General features: G+C 35.2%; 1 protein-coding gene across 13 annotated transcripts in view; it reads left to right on the top strand.

Annotated features, from left to right (window-relative positions):
- The window catches only part of XRCC4 (X-ray repair cross complementing 4), a 336,879-nt gene that overhangs the window by 147,421 nt on the left and 166,174 nt on the right, over positions 1-23,284 (top strand). For all 13 annotated transcript variants that reach the window (XR_014310086.1, XR_014310087.1, XM_082724695.1 and 10 more), the window contains one exon: positions 15,535-15,682. Coding sequence is in view for 11 of the 13 variants with exons in the window: in XM_082724695.1 (XP_082580821.1) it covers positions 15,535-15,682 (148 nt within the window). In the remaining 2 variants the exon portion in view is untranslated. The remainder of the gene's footprint in view (positions 1-15,534; positions 15,683-23,284) is intronic.

The raw sequence follows: 23,284 nt of genomic DNA, 5'->3' as shown, positions 1-23,284 counted from the left end.
TGCTGCCAATATAATATTTTTACCATTGTATGTTACAGACTTCTTGTCCTGGGCTGCTTTCAGGATTTTCTCTTTGTCATTAAGTCTTATAAATTTTGCTATTAGATGACGAGGTGTGGACCTATTTTTATTGATTTTGAGGAGGGTTCTCTGAGCCTCCTGGATTTTGATCCTTGTTCCCTTTCCATATTAGGGAAATTCTCTACTATAAATCACTCCAATATACCTTCTGCCCCCCCCTTCTTCTTCTTCTGAAATCCCAATTATTCTAATACTGTTTCATCTTATGGTATCACCTATCTCTTGAATTCTCCCCTCGTGTTCCAATAGTTGTTTGTCTTTTTTCTGCTCAGCTTCTTTATTCTCCATCATTTGGTGTTCTATCTCACTAGTTCTCTCTTCTGCCTCATTTATCCTATCAGTAAGAGCCTCCTTTTTTTTAATTGCACCTCATTAATGCTTTTGTTATTTCAGCTTGGTTAGATTTTAGTTCTTTTATTTCTCCAGAAAGGGCTTTTTTTCCTCCAGACAGGGTTTCTTTAATATCTTCCATGCCTTTTTTGAGCCTAGCTAGCACTTTGAGAATCGTCATTCTGAACTCTAGATCTGACATTTTACTAATGTCTGTATTGCTTAGGTTCCTAGCCTTCCGTACTGCCTCTTGTTCTTTTTTTTTGTGGTGAGTTTTTCCACATTGTCCTTATATCCAGATTAGAATATATGAATGAAAGAATAAAATACTAAAAGTGTGGCAATGACCCCTGAAAAATGTACACTTACCAATGCAGAAGAGAACCCAAATCGAGGGGAAAAGAAAGGGGGTAAAAAGAAATTTTAAAAACAATTTTAATTAAAATATATATAGATATTAGACTGTAGAGTAGAACAGAGCCACCCACTTGATTTTGGGTGTATTTTTGTCTCTTAGAAGAAATTACCAACTATCTCCCAAAATTTTAAAGAAAGGAAAACTTATATATATACACAAAAATAAGGGTAAACACAATGAAGGGATAGAATATGACTATAAAGATGAAAATTTTAAAAAAATTCTTGGGACGCCTGGGTGGCTCAGTTGGTTAAGCCGCTGCCTTCGGCTCAGGTCATGATCCCAGTGTCCTGGGATCGAGTCCCACATTGGGCTCCTTGCTCAGCAGGGAGCCTGCTTCTCCCTCTGCCTCTGCCTGCCATTCTGTCTGCCTGTGCTCGCTCTCTCCCCCCCTTTCTCTCTCTGATAAATAAATAAAATCTTTAAAAATAAATAAATAAATAAAAATAAAAAAATTCTTAAAAAAGGAATTGATAAGTTGTTTGGAAAAGGAAAGAAAAAGGAAGTGGAGGGAATTTGGTTAGGCTGGAGTGTAGAACAAAGCCCTGTGCTAGTTTTGGGGTATATTTTGATCAATTAGAAGAAATTGTATCCTAATATTTTTTAGAAGAAAAACCCTATGTGTACACAAAAAAGAACGTTAGATACAATGAGCAATAAAAACGACTATAATGAGGGTTTTTAAAAAATTCTTTTTTAGAATGGTATTGTTAAGGTAAACCAGTTAAAAAACTTTAAAAGAGGAAAGAGGAGGGGCACCTGGGTGGCTCAATGGGTTAAAGCCTCTGCCTTTGGCTCAGGTCATGATCTCAGGGTTCTGGGATCAAGCCCTGCATCAGGCTCTATGCTCAGCGGGGAGCCTGCTCCTTCCTCTCTCTCTCTCTCTCTGCTGCCTCTCTGCCTACTTGTGATCTCTGTCTGCCAAAAAATAAATAAAATCTTAAAAAAAAAAAAGAGGCAAGAGTATAAGTTAAAAAATTAGAATAAGAAAGAAATAAAATTTAAAAAATTTAACTTGCAGGACTAACGAATCATGGGGAGAAAGCCATTAATTCCACTTTGCTTTCCCCTCCTCCTGCTGTTCTTCTTGATCAGTGAACTTGGTCTAGACTGGATGTTCTTGCCGATCTTTTGGGGGAGGGACCTGATGTAGTGATTCTCAAATGTCTTTGACCTTGGCAGAACTGCGCCGCTCTTGCCAGGGGCCAGGCTAAATAATCTGCTTGGGGTCACTCTCTGGAGCTTTTGTTCCCCGATCACTTTCCGTAGAGCTCTGGAGGACTGGAATGAAATGGAGGCCTCCCAGTCTCCAGCCTGGAGGAGCCAATGGCTTGAGGTCCTACTCCTCAGTGTGCCCTTGGAGAAAAGTGGTCTATCACTCTTATCTCCCTGGTCCCTGGCCACACTTCAAGTTCACCTGGCCTGTGACCAAGTGTTTCTGTCTTTGGCACACAGCCCTGTTTGGAGTCTCCAAACCCAGCTGATTCCTGCTGCGGTGCTCTTTTGGTAGAGGAAGGTGGGTCTCCCTGGATCTGCCACTTGTGGGGTCCTTGCTCAAAGAGTTGTGGTCAGCTGTGCCACAGATCACAGTTAACCCCGAGCTGAGAGCTCACTTCTCCACGCCGTCTCTGTAGTCAGCTTCCCCACTCTGATACCTGGGAGCTCTGCCACACTCAGGCACCCCCAATCCTTCTGTCACCCTGTTAGTCCTTAGACCACACTGTCCCCTCGTGGACTCCACCCCCGCTTAGGCTCTGGAGTGATGTCCTTCAGTGGAGCAGACTTCTAAAAGTTCAGATTTTGTGCTCCATTGTTCCACCACTTGCTGGGGGCCGGCCCCTTCCCTTGAGGTCTATCTTCTAGTCACTTCAGATTCAATTCTCCGCATGTCCTACCATTCAGAAAGTGGTCGATTTTCTGTTTCTAGAATTGCTGCTCTTCTTTTCTTCAATCTCCTGTTGGGTTTATAGGTGTTCAGAATGGTTTGATAACTATCTAACTGAATTCCTGTGATCTGATATTATCTCAGTCTGCTACTCTTCTGCCATCTTGACTCTCCCCTCTTGGGCAAGACATTTAATCCAATACTAACTTAGTAGAAGTGGCTAAAATGGCCTTAGAGTGCATTTAGTTTTTCTTCTCAAATTCAGATAATACAAGATAATAATTTTTAAAAAGGATAATGAATTATAGAATCAGGGCTCTTTGAGTCTCTTTGATGTCCAATGTGTACATTAGGTTTAGGTGTACAGAATAGTGATTTGACAAGTTTATTCACTATGCTATGCTCACCACTAGTGTAGCTATCATCTGTCCCCATACATTCTTTTACAGTATCATTGATTATATTCCATTACTGTTTTTTTTATTCTTGTGACTTATTCATTCCTTAACTGGAAGCCTGTATCTTCCTCTCCCCTTCACCCATTTTGCCTAACTCCCACCCACCTCCCCTCTGGCAAGTCTTCTCTGTATCTAGGTTTGATTCTGCTTTTTGTTTGTTTATTCATTTGTTGTTGTTGTTTAGATTCTACTTATGAGTGGAATTCTATGGTATTTGTCTTTCTTTGTCTGAGTTACTTCACTTAGCATAACATCCTTCAGGTCCATCCATGTTGTCCCAAGTGGCACCAATTCATCCTTTTTTATGGCCGTGTAATAATTCTGTTACACACATACACACAGACACCCCACATTTTCCTTATTCGTCTGTAGGTGGACGCTTAGGTTACTTTCATATATTGGCTGTTGGAGATAATGCTGCAATAAACATAAGGATACATGTATCTTTTATAATTAATGTTTTCATTTTCTTTGGGTGAATACCCAGTAATGGAATTACTAGATTGTATGGAGTTTCTGTTTTCATTTTTTTGAAGAGCCTCTATATTGTTTTCCACAGTGGCTACACCAACTTACATTCCCACTAGCAGTGCACAAATTTCCTTTTTCTCCACATTCATGCTGATACTAGCTATTTCTTGTCATTTGATTTTAGCCATTCTAACAGGTATGTGGTGATACCTCATTGTGGTTTTGATTTGCATTTCCCTGATGATAAATGATGTTGAGCATCTTTTTATGTGTCTGTTGGCCATCTTTGTGTCATTAGGAGAATGTCTGTTCAGGTCTTCTGCCCATTTTAAAATTAGATTGTTTGGGTTTTATTGGTGTTGAGTTGTGTAAGTTGTTTATATATTTTGTATATTAACCCCTTTATTGGATATATCATTTGTGAATATTTTCTGCTATTCAGTAGGTTGTCTTTGTTTTATTGATGGTTTTCTTTGCTGTGCAAAAGCTTTTTATGTTGTTTTAGTCCAAATAGTCTATTTTTGCTTTGTTTCCTAGCATTAGAAGATGTATGTAGAAAAATGTTGCTACAACTAATGTCAGAGAAATTACTGCCTGTGTTCTCCTCTAGGATTTTTGTGCTTTCAGATCTCACATCTAGGTCTTTAATCTATTCTCAGTTTATTTTTGTGTATGGTGTTAAAAAGTGGTCCAGTTTCATTCTTCTACATGTAGCTATCCAGTTTTCCCTGCACCATTTATTTCAGGGCATTTTTTTGTACCAAAATTAACTATTTGGTCTCACTTCTCCACACCTAATTTTATAGATTACAATAAAAACTCTCACAGAATTGCTTATAGTCATTTTGTCAGGGATTAATGGTAATTAATGTAGGATCCTTCTGCAGTATTTTATTAACTCAGTATAAACATTAACTTAGTTATTTGACTGTTTGGCAGGGGATTTTTTTTTTTTCAATCCTTAGTTAAAGTATTGCTTTAATCACATTTGGTTTGAAGGCTAGTTGGGACCCATCTAGCAGCATGGATCTTTTTGAAAATCTTTGCACAGTTTTCAAGGGAAGCCTCTGAAATTTAGCCTCATATTTGCCTTTTTACAGAACCACTATGAACTGGCTAAATTATATCACAAAAGCATTAACCTTATTATAAAGGAATTTAAAGAAGTGCAAATAGAATACTTTTTCTTAATGTATCAGAGGTATTCTAGAATTTCCTACGATTGAACAGATACTGGCAAAATGAAGTAGAGAAGTACATCAGGTCACATAAACTCAGTCAAATACTTCTTACCCTTGTTAATCTTTAAAGTGAGGGTCTGTGATTTAGATTAGTGATTCTTATCTACCCATTTTACCATTTAATTATGCAACATTTTATTTTTGCCACTCTCATCCTATTCTTATTTTGACTTGCTAATTAAACTAGTTGTCTTGTCCTAGTTCTAATCAGTTAACCCAGATTCATTGTAGATAATATGCTGGTACATTAAATACATTATTATTATTATTAAATACATTATTTAAGACAAAACAAAACTGAAAGATTTCATATATTATTTCTGTAAAACAGGTTTATATTTCATTCGTTGTCTTTTTTTTTTTTTTCTCAAAATTCTTACCAGTTCAAGGAAATCCTAAGCTCTGTAAAAAGTCTAGGTTTTATTAAAAGTTGACCCAAATAAAAAAAAATGAAAATTTCAAAACCTTTCAATCTCTATGAAGAAAATGCTAAAAAATGCCATCCATTGATGGAAAACCATACCTAACTCATGTACAACAATGAAAGCTTTATGTTGAGTCCAAACATTTCATGACATAGGTCACAGGCAGAGGCCGCTTTACAAAGCTGGTGAAAGCTGAAAAATTGTAGTTTTGTTTTCTGAAGACTCATTAACCATTAAAATTGCTTTCCAGTGTTTGTTATTTTTAACTACAAAATGATATAAATTGAAGGCTAATGTTGTTCTTTCATAAACTGCTTTTCCTCACTGATATTTTTCTTAATGTTAACTGGTCTGGCAGCAGCAAGCATAGCTAATCAGTGGTATAGGGTTTTACATAGATTTGAAATAATTTTTAAGAAGTTTTTTGTTAACATTGTTAGTATTTAAGCATTTGTATGAATCAACTAATATTTATTGATGCTTTACAGTGTGTTTAGAGATCAAACTAGTCTGTCTTGTACCAATAGTGAATAAGACTTATGCAGCCCCTGCCTTCATGGAGCTTATAAATATTAAATAAATTATTACAGTGTGATGAAGTCTAAGGATGTTATGGGGCCATGTAAAGGACTTTTAAATAGGTCACAGTGTAGTTTCAATTTAGAAGTGCTATTTGAGGGGCATCTGGGTGGCTCAGTCTGTTAAGCATCTGCCTTCAGCTCAGGTCCTGATCCCAGGGTCTGGGATTGAGCCGCATGTTGGGCTCCCTTCTCAAGTGGGGAGCTTTTTTCTTCCTCTGTTTCTGCTCCTCCCCCACCAACTCATGTGCTCGCTCTCTTGCTCTGCTCTCTCTCTCAAATAAATTTTTAAAAATCTTTAAAAAGAAAAGAAGTGCTGTTTGAGTTCACTCCTTAGGATCCTAATATTTAATTTTAAAACACAGTCTTTTCTTGTTAATTCACTCAGAGTGAGGCTGGCCTTTTAATTTTCTCTTTTGGGAAATCTTCAGAGCCATCTGATACTGATGATTATCCTTTCAAAAGGAATATCCTTATGGAGAAAAATAAGAAATCAAATTATAACTAGTACTTAATAATGGAAAGGAAATTTTGAAGCTTCACAGGTTAACTTGGAAAAAAATAAAAGGTTGGACATTTGCACCTACTTTAGAACTTTCAAATTAGTTTCTTTGTAATTGCTTATATGTCTTACAATTTTTTTGCAAATAGTAGTAGTCCTTCTGCTCTACTCAGCTAGAAAATTTTTGAATACCTGGCGGTGGTGTCTTCCAGGTAGTTCTTGACAAATAGAAAACAATTAATATGTGTTGAATAAGTGAAGGAATGAATGAATAGATCCTGAAGATTTAAAGAATTGAATTCATTTGGTATTGAATTTTTTTTGGTATTAAATTTTTTAAAAGTTTTTTTTTTTTAAATCACATTGCTTTATAGGTACAGAATAATACTTAATATGTTCAAATTAATTTTTCTTAAGCGCTGTGAATAAAGTGCTGTGATAAAGTCTGTACTTTATCTTTAGTGGTCCACCCTGCCTCTGACATTGAAAGTATTGGATTTCCAAAGATGACCTCTTAAGTTACCTTAATGTCAGTAGGTATTTGTCATTACGTCTCACTTCCAGCTGTGCTGGCTAAAAGAGGAGCCTCACTTTTGGCAAAGTATATGTATATGTATATGTGAATACGCACACAGACACACACTCTCTCTCTCTCTCTAAGTGTTTAGTGTGATGTTACTTATCAGTTTACTTGGTGATTGCTGATTAATAAGTTAAACCATTGACCTTTTGTGCAAGGTGGTCATCATTTATTCAGATTAGATTGTGAAAACTGGGTAGCAGCTGATTACAGATTTGAAAAAGGTCTCTTTGATGAACGGTGAGGGATAATAATGTTTGCTTGTTTGCTCAGATTAGAAATTTCCTACCTCCAGATAGCCCAATTTAAGATACTACTCACTGAAGTATGGTATGACCTACCTTATCTTAGCATTATTTTTTTTCCTTCTTCAGCTTATCTTTATACCTGTCAGTTAAGACAAACTACAGAACATGAAGGAGCCCAAGTGATTGGTTTGTTGTTTTCCCTGGTGAAAGAAATAGTGGGGGTTTTTTTTCTTTGAATTTTCGGATTTACGTAGGGTAGCATCATAAGTTTTGCATTTTGGGTTTCCTCTCTATATTTTATATCTTTGGAAATAAAAAAGAATGACACTGAACAAAAACACTTCATAAAATATTTGTGAAATTAATAAATGAATAAAACAGTGAAAAACAGCCATGGCACATGGGCTACTGTACATTCATAACACATAATAGTTCCATGAAAGTTGAGTTATTTTGAGTTTAGAAAACCATGAAGTCATCTTACTTGGAGTTTGTTTTTTTGTTTTTTGTTTTTAGTTGTTTTACTTTTATGTCTCTGTTAAGCTGTAGATGATAGCCTGAATATTCTTCAAATTAACCTAAATTCATCTCAGCTTGATCTTTTATAGGGATACACACACTTTGTTAATAATACTTACATGCTGAAATCAAATATTTCTGACACCAGGATTTATAAAAACATTTTGTCTCATTTAATCATGGCAGATACCATGGTTAAAATATGTTTCTCATCTTTGGAACTTAAATTCTGTAATATGTCCAGGGTAAATGGCAGAACTAGAGATCCAGACCCAGGTCTTCTGATTCTTCTTTTTTCTACACCTCATTTAGAAGGCCATAAATAAATAAGTTTTGATTAAAAAAAAATTAAATATACATTTGAAAAAAGTTCAAGTCTTCCTATTTCTCATTATAATACTATTGGGTTATATTATATAGGTTATATTATTATATAGGTATATTAGCTTCTAGCTGTAGGGTGTTTATAGTCCTTGATCTAATTGAGGAAAAAAGAGATATACATAAAAAGAGAATAACAAAATAAGACCATATGCGTGAAGTGAGTGGTTCAGACTTTAAGCCTTGCAGAGAAAGGAGAGATTGCTGTGGATTGGAACTACTAGGGATGACTGCGGTGACCGAAGTGGGTCTTGTTGGAAGGGAGCACTTAGTTGAGCCAGTAGTTTACCAGGTAGTAAACTCATGGGATTTATGCATGTTGCTGGCAGTTTAGGCAGCAATGTCATTTTGTCTGGACCTTGAGACATTGAGGGTACGCAGGGAAGCCAGCACTGCCTCTCATGTCTGAAATGCGACTGCCAAACTCCTGCAGTTCTTCTGTCAGTTGAGAAGAAGTGTGGCTTTCTGTGGAGCCACCTTTCACAATAACAAGGCTTGTGTAAAGATTCCCCATTTTCTAGATTCAGTGAACCTAATGAGAACTTGAAATTCATCCCACAGCTCTGCCCATCAGTGTTTCAGCTGTAGTTAAGTTCATTGGCAATAGTTTTTTCTTCTCTTTTGTTTTCTTTTAAAAAAAAAATTCTGGAAATGGTGAAAGATACATTGTCATGACAGAGACTGATACTAATAGTAAAAACTGAGAATTCTGGAGGTGAAATCTCAGGAAAAAAAAATAAAACCTGGTCAATATTGAATTCATAGTCTTCTGGCTAGATTTGAAAGGTTGCTAATTTATTAGCATAGTAAATATGCTAATTTATTTAGCGTATCTCTGTCTCTTTTTCCCTCTCCCTTCTTCCTTGCTGCCCATTCTTTTCCAGTCATTTTCTGTATCTTTCTCTCAAGAATGCTGTTCCAGCTAGGCCACACTACTTCTCATTATCCTTTGAACATTTGCCATTCTTTTCCAACTCTTTTCAGATTCTTTCTCATATGAAAAATGAGTATGTACAACTGGGTAATCTTAATATGAATTGATTTTTTTTTCCTTAAAAATGGGATGTAGTACTTGAAAGTGAAAACTTTGGTTGTTGCCCTTAAAAATATGCAAGGTTATAAATAATAGACAATTTGGAAGTCCCATGTTTGACTTCATAGATACAGATAGAGATATAGATTGACTTTAGATCCCTTCTGCTAAATATAAAATGGATTTACTTGTTTGGAGACCCTGAACCATTTTTCACGGGATCCAATATCAGAATACAAATAAAGTATGCAGCATAAGACCAAATGAAATAAGACTAAACATTAGCACAAATAAAGGTTAGAGGTAGGAGGGGTGGAAATTTGAGGACTGCTTGAGATGAGCAATTTAATACTTAGGTACCATGTATGGGACTTGTGCCTCTTTTTCCTGTTTTCTGGCATTGAGGGGTGGAAAGGAAAGGATAGGGTGGAACCTTTTCCTTTTTATTAAAGTCTATATAAATATTATTAAAATTTTCTTTTAATTGAATTTATGAATTAAGAGAATCTATTATTATACAATTTGTTACTACATGTATATAATAAGCTGAAAGAAATACTGTTTCCCACAGTACAAAGACAAACCAAAAAAGATATATTTAATTTAAACAGTAATTAGGTTATATGCTAGTCCTTTTTCCTCGTAACAACATTACAAAGAGGATACCCTATAATTGTGAAGAGAAAGAAATGGTACAGTGAGCTGACCTGAAATACTTGGTTATACACAACTTTTAGGTTCTTTGTGGTAAATAATGGTAGATACCAAGAAGCTAGAATGAGGAGGATAATAATAACAAATTACCAGATTAGGGTTTCCCCCACACACAATTATCAAATTAATATTTACTAATAAGTAAGTACAAACTAATTCATAAACCTGTTCTGTAAACGTGAAGAAATTCCAGCCATCTGTCTTTTTAGGTAGCTCAGTCACATAAAAAGTTCACTTTTGGCAAATAAAAAGATTCCTGAGGCAGAAGTGATGATTCTTCCTGACATCAGGCCACCAATTGTCTGGAGTTCATGACTGGATACAAAATTTAGCACAAGGTATCATCTCCAAGATTAAACAGACCTCAGTGGATTATAGCCTGTTTGTAAAATGGTGGAGAGTATCTCTAAAATATTTTAGTCAATTTTGTATATCTGGAATACATTTAATTTCCACTTATGAGAGCCCATATGGAATATTCATCATGCTTGTTTTCATGCCATGTGTTTACTAAGAGACACACATTTTTGTCATTCACTATAGTAATTAATATAATTATTTATTATTCATTGATATATAATGACATATTGCTTTTAATAGCCCCCTCAAGAGTATGGGCTTTGGGGCACCTGGGTGACTCAGTGGGTTAAAGCCTCTGCCTTTGGCTCAGGTCATGATCCCAGGGTCCTGAGCTCGATTCCTGCACTGGGCTTTCTGTTCCGCGGGGAGCCTGCTTCCTACTCTCTCTCTGCCTGCCTCTCTGACTACTTGTGATCTCTGTCTATCAAATAAGTTTAAAAAAAAAATATGGACTTTATTTTTAGAATCTCAACAATCTGCTCCTGGGCTGTGCATTTAAAAAAAAATTCTTTATGTAAGTTCAATTCAGTTAATACATAGTGTCTTATTAGTTTCAGGGGTAGAATTTTATGATTCATCAGTTGCATGTAACACCCAGTTCTTATTACATTAAGTGCCCTTCTTCATGCCCATCATCCAGTCACCCTGATCCCCATTTATTTCCCCTCTAGCAACTGTCAGATTGTTTCCTAGAGTTAGAGTATCTTATGGTTTGTCTCCCTCTCTTTCATCTTATTTTATTTTTCCTTTCCTTTCCCCATGTTCATCTGTTTTGTTTCTTAAATCTCACATATGAATAGATCCTATGATAATTGTCTTTTCTGGTTGACTTATTTCACATAGCATAATACCCTGTAGTTTTATCCATGTTGTTACAATTAGCAAGATTTCAGTTGATAGCTGAGTAATATTCCTGTGTGTGTGTGTGTACTATATCTTCTTTATCTGTTCCTCTGTTGATGGGCATCTGGGCTCTTTCCATATCTTGGCTATTTTGGACATTGCATCTATAAACATTGGGGTGTATGTGCCCCTCTGAATTATGATTTTTGTATCCTTTGAATAAATACCAGTAGTGCAGTTGCCTGGGTCATAGGTTAGTTCTATTTTTAACTTTTTAAGGGACCTCCTTACTGTTTTTCAGAGTGGCTGCACCAGCTTGCATTCCCACTAACAGTGTAAGAAGGTTCCCCTTTCTCCACATCCTTGCCAACATCTGTTGTTTCCTATGTTGTTAATTTTAACCATTCTGACTTCTGTGAGGTGGTATCTCATTGTGGTTGATATATATTTTCCTGATGCCGAGTGATGTTGAGCAAAATTTTCATTTGTCTTTTGGCCATTTGTATGTTTTCTTTGGAGAAATATCTGTTCATGTCTTCTCTTGACTGGATTATTTGTTCTTCAGGTGTTGAGTTTGATAAATTCTTTATGGATTTTGGATACTAGCCCTTTCTCTGATAAGACATTTGCAAATATCGTCTCCCATTTTGTACGTTGTCTTTTGATTTTGTTGATTGTTTCCTTTGCTGTGCAGAATCTTTTTATCTGGGTGAAGTCCAAGTGGTTCATTTTTGCTGTTGTTTCCTTTGTCTTTGGAGATGTGTCTAGCAAGAAGTTTCTGCGGCCGAGGTCAAAGAGGTTGCTGCCTGTGTTCTCCTCAAGAATTTTGATGGATTCCTTTCTCACAATTAGATCTTTCATCATTTTGAGTTTATTTTTGTGTATGGTGTAAGAAAGTAGTCCAGTTTCATTCTTCTACATGTGGCTGTCCAATTTTCCTAACACCAGTTATTGAAGAGACTCTTTTTTTTCCATTGGGTATTCTTTACTCCCTTGTCTAAGATTAGTTGAATATAAACACTTGACAAAATACAGCATCCTTTCTTGATAAAAACCCTCTATCCTGTAGGGATGGAGGGAACATACCTCAACATTGTAAAAGCCATGTATGAAAGACCCACAGCAAACATCATCTTCAATGGAGAAGAACTAAGATCTTTTCCCCTAAGGTCAGGAACATGACAGGGATGTTCATTATTAACAGTGTTGTTCAGTATATTACTGGAAGTTCTAGCCTCAGCAGTCAAATAAAAGGAAATAAAAGGCATCCAAATCGGCAAAGAACAAGTCAAATATTCAGTCTTTGAAGATGAGATGATACACTATATAAAAAGCCCAAAAGACTCCACTAAAAAATTGCCAGAACTGGTAACAGGAGTTCAGCAAAGTCACAGGATATAAAATCAGAAGTCAGTTGCATTTCTGTAGACTAGTAATGAAGGAGAAGAAAGGGAAATCAAGGGATTGATTTCCATTTATAATTATGCCAAAAACCATAAGATACCTACAAGTAAACCTAACCAAAGAGGAAAAGCAACTCTGAAAACTATAGAACACTTGTGGAAGAAATTGAAGAAGACACAAAGAAATGGAAAAACATTCCATGCTCATGGATTAGAAGAACAATTATTGTTAAAATGTCTGTGCTAACTGAGCATAATAAAAAAAAAAGTCTATGCTATCCAGAGCAATCTTCACATTCATCGTAATCCCTATCAAAATATAATTTTGATAGCATTGTTCACAGAGCTGGAACAAACAATCCTAAATTTTGTATGAAACTAAAAAAGACCCCAAATAGCCAAAGGAATATTAAAAAAGGACATCAAAGCTGGAGGCATAACAATTCTGGACTTAAGGCTGTGATCATCAAGACAGCATGGTACTGGCACAAAAACAGACACATAAATCAATGGAACAGAATAGAAAACCCATAAAGGACCTTCAGCTTAATGGGTTGTGCATTTTTGAGTTAGGTGCTAGTAGCTACTAGGTGAGCTAGGTTCTCACCCTGACGAACAACATACATTTAATTGTATTGTATTTTAAAGTAAATTCTAAACCTTATAAGAAATAGTATAACCAGGGCCTGCCTCGGTGACTCAGTGGGTTAAGCCTCTGCCTTCAGCTCAGGTCATGATCTCAGGGTCCTGGGATCGAGTCCCGCGTCGGGCTCTCTGCTAGGCAGGGATCCTGCTTCCTCCTCCCTCTCTCTCTCTTTCTCTCTGCTTGCCTCTCTGCCTACTTGTGATCTCTCTCTGTCAAATAAATAAAATCTTAAAAAAAAAGAAATAGCATAACCATATTCCATATAAAACATGTCTTTGGGTGCCAATATATTGTCATTATTCGGAGTTTTGAAATGAATGGTAGAACTTTTTGGTAATTTCATTTTTTAAAATTTTACCTTAACATTTTAGTTTAAATAAATTTAACATTATTACCTCCTAGATGTCCAACATATCATTAAATGCATTTTTTTCCTAAATGTCTTCTAACTCTGACATTCTTACTAGCTTTGTTAATAGGCAAGGCTGAACTTTGTTAATTGCTTATGTGACCGAGTAAATCCTGGGTGAGAGCAGACAGGAAAAAGATCAAGAAACCAGAGTTATTTTCCATAGTCATCACATGGCTTAATAAAATTAGGGAAGTTGTTCAGCTTTAATGTGTTCAGAGAAACTCCCTTTGTTATCTATCCTCCTCCACTCCTAAAATAGTAATAGCTAGTAAAATAATATATGAGAAATGTGGTAGAACTTATGTGCCCTAATGACTTAAATAGCTTTAGAAAGTAAAATATCCTTTGATCGCTATTGAGTTAATATTTGATCAAGGAATACTTTATCCACTAAGGAGACTTATTTTTTAGTTGTCATATGATAAAATATCAACTCAAAATCTGTGTGATTTAGTCAAGTCATTAACCTCTCTAAAGCCTTGGTTTCTTCATAAGTAAAATAAAGGTAAGAATAGTAATAAAATAATAAAATAATATGTGTAAAACTCATAGAAAAATGTCTACCACGTATGTTCTCAAAAATAGTAGCCATTTTAAGACGGGGGGAAAGGCACCCAAAGAAGACTTTGAAGAGTGTGATCGACAAGTGTCCAAGTGATCTCCAGTCACCCAGAAGCATGGGCTGAAGCAAGTTAGAATTCAAAATACAGGCTTTTCTTCTAAGATGTGGTGTATTTGTGCAATTCTGGGAGAAAGAATTAAGGTTTAGGCAGACCACTCAAAATCTGTGCAGCTTTACATTGTTGTTGTCAGTTCTCTAGTTACAATCCAAATGAAAATATTAACTCCTGTAACTCCTAGCAACATTTGCACCCAACATCACAGTCAGCTAACCATTTGCATCACGTTTCCTCTCGGATGGAGTAGGTGGCAGTTACTGAATGCACTTGATTCTAATAATTTCATGAACATTAAACATCTGATTCAAGCTACAGGGAGAAATGTATTCACAGCTTTCTGTAACAGAAAGCTTAACTGTTGAAAAGTATAGGGTTCTTGATTCTACTAAACCAACCCTATTTGTGCTAAAGGAATTGACTTGTACAGAATTTTTGCCACTCATTTCCAGCTTTTTAGGAATTCATACATTGTTAAGGCTTTCTCATTAATTGGGATGAAAGCTTGCCCCTGATCATCTTCAAATGTTAACATGCTAGACAAAACTCATATAAACCCGCAAGACATCCAAAGTCCAAATTATATTGGTATTGTCCATTGTTTACCAATGGCAAAGGAGGTCTTTAATATAAATATGTATTTATATATGTATACTGTGTATTAGATTAATGAATTCTGAACTCTTCTTAAGCTCTTTGGAACCAAGTTGTTTATAGAGAATAAAAGAAATATAAATAAAACATGTTTCTCCTGTTGCTTCTGTTTCATGTATATCAAACACTTTTAAGGGTAGTTTAATGACTAAGTCATAGTAGAGACATCTGTTAGTGTTTTCTTAGATTTTTCCTGTGCTTATTCTCTGTAGTTGGCTGCAAAGTCTATGCAATTATCTCCGGATCACTAGCAGAAGTCCCCATTCCTGTTAAAAGTTACTGTTTAGTATCAATTTATTTATCCTATTCCTGTAGCAGTATTTGCAACCCCCCTCCTCAACAAACACCTTTCAGGGGTGCCTTTCAGGCATTTCTGTCTAATTCTAGCATTGAAAGATCAAACTGTGCCTTTGATGTATTTGGGAGGGTTTTGCGCAAGATAGGCAGAGACCATTTTGATCAAATTATTCCATGTGTATAATATACTTTATGCTTTATATTGCTATTAAAGTATTGTAATCTAACTGGTCCACTTTTCCAAATGTTCATGAATTTTTTAAAAAATAGTTATGCTATATTTTAAGAGTGTCACTTCATATCAGTGCAGCCAGTTCTTATGTACAAATTATATGCATAATTTTGTTGGGTCACACTGATTATGTCATTTTATTTTAGCTGCTTTAAGAGGAGATGATTCCCTTGTTTCAAGTCCTGATGTAGCGGATATTGCACCAAGTAGAAAGAGGCGGCAGCGGATGCAGAAGAATTTTGGGACAGAACCTAAAATGGCTTCTCAGGTACCTGGGCCTCAAGAAGAGGAGAAGTAAGTCATTTTGTTTTTTGCCAAATGATGAAATATCTTTTAAAAAAAATCTAATATCTGATCTCAAAATTATATTTTTATTTCTAAGTTTACTTAAGGCTATTTTTAAAGAATAAAAATTGTGACTTAGAAAGTATAAAATGTTCAAATCAGTATATTTTCTCTGGTATTTGGTTAGTTCCTATTAACATTTAAAGCAGAAGCGCTAAAAATATATGCAAAATGTTTTTTTCTTGTGGTTTTTATAGATTAATTAGAAATGGCATGTAGATACTAAAAATATTAGAATCCAGCTTGTGTTCAGTAAAGTGTTTCAATCTAATTTACTGCTTTAAACAGACCCATATAGCATTTGAATGAGCTACTTGATTTGGTTATGCTTAGAATTTTCTCAAGTGAAAAGTCTCTTTCTAGTCATCTATTTCTTTCTATTAAATTTTGGAGTTACATGCTTTATTCTTAGAGATTTTCACTCTTTCATTCACATACCCTCCTTTGATCTGCATCCCAATTTATTTGTAATGAGCTGAGGACTTGGGATAATTAACACTTTATTATAGTGAAATAGTCAGCATTTATAAAGAATAATTATCAGTTGAATCTAAAATGAATGTGCACATCATTTGTATGTTTGGATATATGTATGTGTCCCCTTAGAATTTATTTTCCTCTTTTAAAAAAAAGTGATGTATTTATTTATTTGAGAGAGAGAGAATGGGAGAGAGAGAGAGAGAAAAAAAGAGAGCATGAGGGGGGAGGGTCAGAGAGAGAAGCAGACTCCCTGCTGAGCAGGGAGCCCAGTGTGGGACTGTATCCCGGGACTCCATGATCATGACGCCCGAGCTAAAGGCAGTCGCCCAACCAACTGAGCTACCCAGGTGCCCCTTTATTTTTTTCTCTAAACTTTTTATTAACTCAGCAAATAGTTATTAAATAATAACCTTATGACAAATGATATTACAGATCAGTGATTTCACAGTGTGGAATAAGGATCCCTGGGGGTATCCAGAAGCTCATCCCTTCTTCAATTTCATACCTGGGTGGAATATATTTCATATATTGCAATTAAAATAACATGTCAGATCTGTTGAATGGAAGGACTTTTCATTCAAGCCAGCAAAGAAATAGATATGCAAAAGTGTAAAAGATTGCTCTCACAGGAGCTTCTTCTTGGGAAATATAATAATCTTTCATAAAGAATATGATTTTGTGTTATCATGTACTGGGTTTATTGTTATTTTTAAATGAATTAATAAATATATAAAAATTTTCTGGGTTTTACTTTGAATATGATACAGTCCACATAAACAAAAGGCTTTTGAGGTCCTCAAGAACTTTAAAAGTGTAAAGACATCCTGAGAGTCAAAAGTTTTAGACAATGAGGATGCCAAGACAGGCATAGTCCAAGCCTTCAGGAAACCAAGAGCCTGACAGGAGGGAATTTTCAAGTTTCTCGTTTAAAAATAAGCGTTGTAGGGGTGCCTGGGTGGCTCAGTGGGTTAAGCCGCTGCCTTCTGCTTGGGTCATGATCCTAGGGTTCTGGATCGAGTTCCGTATCAGGCTCTCTGCTCAGCGGGGAGCCTGCTCCCCACCCCACCCTGCCTGCCTCTCTGCCTACTTGTGATCTCTGTCTGTCAAATAAATAAAATCTTAAAAAAAAAAAAACAAGCATTGTACAGTTAAGAGTGGAATTGGTTTGTGTGTGTATTTATCATTGGGTTTTTATTCTCTCCACAATTGGCCTCATCTATTGGTACTTGAAAATGCCTTTATGTTTTTCTGCCCTTATATCCTCAGACAATGCATATAAAAACGCAATGTATACTAAACTCTTACTGATTTGTACTTATCATCTGAATGTATTTATTAGCTCATAAACTTCTGGCTTCATAGAATTTAAAGGTATTGCATTCTCTCTTTTAAATAATGAACCAAAAATATTTCCAATTTGCAAATATTAGAGCAGCCAGGCCATTCCTGTAGATTATTGTGGGGAAAAATAAAATTATAGTTTGAAGTATTCAGGAAACTCTGTACTTGATTCAGTCAATCTGTAAGCAAATGAGCAGTGAGAATCACTTCTGTGCCAGACAAACTGGATGTTGAGGATTCAGGAAGAGTAGAAAACAAACCCAGCCCCTGTCCTCATGGAATTTTTGGTTTAATTGTTTTTTTGATAAAGATTTCAGGGTTTGGGTGAAAAATGAAATATATTCATTTTATGCTAGAGAGCTGAACCTTAGGTCTTTTCACTCTGTGTGTGAATGATACACAAGGTTTTGAGGTTACTAACATTTTCTGATTACACGATATTGCTCGTAACAGGTTTCCAAGATGCGCCGTACAGAGATGAAAAAAGTTTAGATCAGGATCAAAGCTAAATATTTTGTTTAGACTTTTTAGTAAATGTAGTGTATTTGTTTGCATACTATCTATGTGCAATTAATGTTGTGTTCCTTTTCTGTGTTTTCATAATCATGACAGTACTTATTTTGTATATTTTCCCTACTTTAAAAGTTGATAAAAACTTTGAATTGTCTGTTAATTATATTACTTTGAACCTTTAGCCTCAACTGGCCCTTACAAGAAATGAAAAACATATGCTAGATGTCAGGAAGCATTTTAAAGATGAAAGGAAATCAATCTGATGGAGAATGGTTGATACCCTGCTTTACAATTTCTCTTCCTTTGCCCAAATAAAACAGAAAGAGAAATTGTGTTTTTTGTTTTTATTTTTGTATACTTTTGAGTTTTGTTTTTCCATTTTGAATACAGAAGGCTGAAATTTTATGGCTGTTAAAGTTTAAAGTCCCAGTTTTGTTTTGTTTTTTATGAGTTTTTCTTAATCAAAAATATTAGAAAGCTTCTAGAAAACAAAAAAATAGGAACAAGCCCTTAACTGAAGAAAACTTAAGACCTTCTCAAATACAGACAATGAACCCTTATTTTATGTCTTTACATTCAAACTAGTACCTATTTCCTAACTTCCCAAACATCTTTTTTCTCAGGTGACTTCTCTTATACCTCAGTTAGGCAAATATACTGGCGCCATAGCCTCCCAAACAAATGCAGATGTGGGTGTTGACTTCTCAAGGTTGAAAAGATATTGGCCCCTAACTCTTAAACTTCTTAGTGTCCTAAGCCCTCTTTGTCAAATTCTGTGGCCTCTAGTTCCTTAAAATATTCCCACTTGGCATCTTCCATATATTTTCTTTGGCTTCTCTTGCCTTTTCCAGCTCTGTACCTCAAAAACAAAGTGGAGGAAGGGAAGATTACTCTGATTTAATTTTTTAAAATTGTATGTCTGCTGGACATATTTATGAAAGTCATTTATGCAAGTCATTGCCTCTTTCTGGAATTTCGTTTTCTCATTTGTAAAATGAAAGGATTGAACTAGGTAATCTGTAAAATCTACCAATATCTGTAATTTTATTATACTTTTAACTACTACTTTTAAAACATGAACATGATTCAGCAATAAATTACTTATATTTATTAGTTATTAGCAATTAAAATTCATGAAAAATAAAATATTAAAAACAAATCTCTACAAATGAGAAAATTATCTTTTAAGTTTATATATTTATGAGTATTTCACAGTGTAAAAATTTTAGTACATTTCTAAATACATGGGTTGGTGACATTGTTCTCTTTAAAAAATCTAAATACTAATGTATGTTAATCTCTGTGTGTACTAATCTATACTAATACTAACCCATAAAACAAAATCATGGTAATTTTTAACTTTATTTAAACATGTATTGTGATACTGTCTTTGATACAGTGACAAGGTATGGGAGAAGAGAGAGAAAATAAATGAGAATTGTGGTAGATGTTTTCTTTCATTTAAATCTCACACAGATCCTACAAGGTAGATATTAATTTACCCTTCTTACTTGAAAAACAACTCAGGCTCAGAATTATATAATTATTTTTCCAGAGCAGCACGTCATTTTATTTCAAAGCCTGTGCTTGGTCTCCTGCCTGAAGGGGCTTATCCTCTATTGACAGACAGAGATTTACACAAATAATTTTGTGATTATAAGAATGGAGTGCGAGGAGAACACCAGCCTTCAGATTTTTAATTGGAATGTTTGGAATTGTATTCCAAATTTTTATATCATAAGTGGGAGTAGTTTTAAGTCATTTTGTGTGAATCTGAGACCCACTTTTGATCTATGGTTGAGAGGTATCCTTAGAACTAATCAGGGGGGTCTCTAATTCCATCTCACCAGCATGGCAGTATTAGAAAATCAAAGTCTGTTATTTATCTATCATAGTTCAGCATGTTCATGGTTAAAAATTATAGTAACCTAGTTCCTTATGAACTAATGAGATAGCATTATAAAATGGTAAATTGTAGTTCAACTGCCTTTGATTAAAAATTGCATTATTTTCTAGCTGAGGGAAGTAAATCAATTTGTAAGTAAACTTTTAAAATTTCTGGGCAAACTATGTATATTAAGTATGAAAGAGAATTTGTAGTAAAGTTATTTGTACCAATAAAAATACTAAATAGTGAAATACACAATATAGTTTTTAGCAGAAAATGTGACTAGTAACTACTGTGGAAATGTTTACCATATTCTGTAAGATTTTATTAAAATATATTGTTTATGTTATATTAACATATAGTTAAGTCAAGCCTGAAATATTTGCTCTTGATAAAAAGTATGCTTAAAACTTCAGGAATAAGATTAAACTAAATAGTGAAACCACGTAAAGACCCAAGTCTGATCATTTTTTCATTCTGACCCTCTGTTAGCTCCTTTCTCCATTTTTCTATGGTAGAAAGAAAACAGACTTTTCTTCAGAAAGATGTAAGGAACCAAGCAAATTAGAAGTGCCTTCTCAGAGTGTCTGGGCTCTAAAACACCATGTAATAAATGGATAGCAATGCAGTTAGTGAACAACTAGATGCCTTCCAGACAGGCAAATTTTGCACATTAATTTGTCAATAAATATAAAAGTTATATTGAAGATACTTTCTCCATAGATTATCAAATGTTAACATAGGAACAAAGTAAAATTCCATCCTTACGTGAGAACAATTATTCTTTAGCCATATAAGAAAATATTAACAAAAACCAGAAAGCTAAAGCTAAAACTACATTTATAATGGTCACAACTTTTATAATTAAAGTCTAGTGTGTTTAGTAAGTTCTAAAAAATGTGCCACTCTCAGTGTCTTAAAAATATTTTGTAACTGAAGACAATGTAATTTTCTAAGTCCTTGACTTTACTCTAAAAAATAACGATACCATCTTATCTGGGAACTATTTACTATGGAAATTATAACCCAATTCTGTCAAATAAGGTGAAAATTCTATTGCACAAAGGTATGGAAAATTTAAGTAACTTATCCAAGGTCATGTAGTGAATGATTTTAAATAATTATTCTGTGGATTAATGAATAACATATTCTCCATTGTTCCTAAGAGTGAGAGCTGTCTTTACACGGATGAGTAGTTACATCTCACCAAATTTGGCCATAAAATTAGTTTAATTATTATTACTGTCTATTATGGTTACTGTAACTATCTTACTAAATTAAACTGTTAGTTCTGCATCAACCAGTCACTAATGTTTTACTATACTAAAATAGGTTATGCCTGTTTGTAAACCTGTACTACATGGTAAAAGCACATGAATTATTTGGTTGTATATCTTCTTAAGTGTATGTTCTAAGGTCAGTCAGTGGAAGTAACTCTTAGATGACCATTTTCAAGAATTCAGAATTCTGAATATTTACCAGATTTTCAATCTAAACACAGGTATTCTATCTTATTGTTTTTCTTTGTATTCTTATCCATGTTTAAGTAGAAAAAATTAAGCTGCGAATGAATGTATTATACAATTTTTTATACTTCTAGTGAAGAAAAATTACACAGAAAGTTTTGAGTTTATAGTTCATGATACTGTGGTGTGTTAACCATTATATACCTTTAAATTTATCAGGGATGTTTGACTTCATTACTTGTTTTCAGTTCTTAGAATATGCTTGATTTCATGTGTTTTGTCAGTCCCTCACAGTGTCATTTCCTCTCTCTTCTGCAGTAGCCACTGAGTAGAGTTTATATTCATTGTATGACTACTACATGATCTCACATTGTCTAAGGAAGTACACAATAGGTGCTGTTTGTTGAGAAGAAAATTCTGACTATGTTTTTTTCTCACTCATTAATTCACCATTCATTCATTTAGCAGATACTTACATGCTGAGCACTAGGGACATACTGCTGAGAAAGGCCCTGATCTCATAAAGCTTAGTGTGTATGAGAGAAAACAAGGATTAATTGTATCATGACATCACTATATAATTGCAAACTTTTTTTTTAAGATTTTATTTATTTATTTGACAAAGAGAGATCAAAATTAAGCAAAGAGGCAGGCAGAGAGAGAGAGGAGGAAGCAGGTTCCCTGCCAAGCAGAGAGCCTGATGTGGAACTGGATCCCAGGACCCTGAGATCATTACCTGAGCTGAAGGCAGAGGCTTAACCCACTGAACCCCTAATTGCAAACTTTTAAGGGATTTCAAGATTTAGGGGAACATGGCAGGGGGGTGTGGCTTAAGGAATCATCCGAGCTCTAAATTGAAGGATTAAGAGAAGTACAAGAGCAGAGTAGGGAGCAGAGTGCTAGAAATCCTGAGGAAATAGCCTGTGCACACTTACCCAGGTGGAATGTGTCAGTGATGGTGTTGGCAGAGCCACCATGACAGGGAGTGTGATGAGGCTGAGGGGTGCTTAGGCCACACCAAGCTGGCTGTGTACTTCTTGTTATATTCAGCCTTTCCTTGCATTCATGTTAGCATTTTCATTTCTCACATCACAGGGGACTTTTCTTCCATCTTCCTGCCTTTTTTTTTTTTTATAATTTTATTTATTTATTTGACAGACAGAAATCACAAATGGGCAGAGAGGCAGGCAGAGAGGGAGAGAGGAGGAAGCAGGCTCGCCGCTGAGCAGAGAGCCCCATGTGGGGCTCAATCCCGTGACCCTGAGATCATGACCTGAGCTGAAGGCAGAGGCTTTAAACCACTGAGCCATCCAGGTGCCCCAAGATTTTTTATTTGTTTATTTGACAGAGATCACAAGTAGGCAGAGAGGCAGGCAGAGAGAGAGATGGGGGGAAGAAGGCTCCCCACTGAGCAGAGAGCCCTTTGTGGGGCTCGATGTGGGGCTTGATCCCAGGGCCCTGGGATCATGACCTGAGCCGAAGGCAGAGGCTTTAACCCACTGAGCCACCCAGGTACCCTGAATTCATCTTCCCTGCTTTTTAATACTGTTTTTAAACTCAAGCTCTTAAAAGTTATAAAATATCATGTTGACTGGAAAACTCTTATATTTTGGTCCTTTTTGCATTTTCTTAGATATAATCATTTAAGATTATCTAAAGCTATTTTAACTTTTCTTTTTCTTTTCTTTTTTTTTTCTTTTTCTCTTCTTTTCTTTTTTTTTTTAAACTCTGCTTTCAAACTGCTTAATGTTGTACAATTTTGGATTCCCAGTAATACAACTTTCATTCTCTTGAAACACAGGAAACTAGAAAATTGAAAACATACTGAAACTTAGGTAGAGTGCTCACAGGGATAGTAGCTTA

Source organism: Mustela nivalis, assembly GCF_964662115.1.
Source record: "Mustela nivalis genome assembly, chromosome: 3".
Taxonomy (NCBI): Eukaryota; Metazoa; Chordata; class Mammalia; order Carnivora; family Mustelidae; genus Mustela; species Mustela nivalis.
Note: the sequence above shows the minus strand (reverse complement) of the source record. Positions and strands in the feature narration are given on the sequence as shown.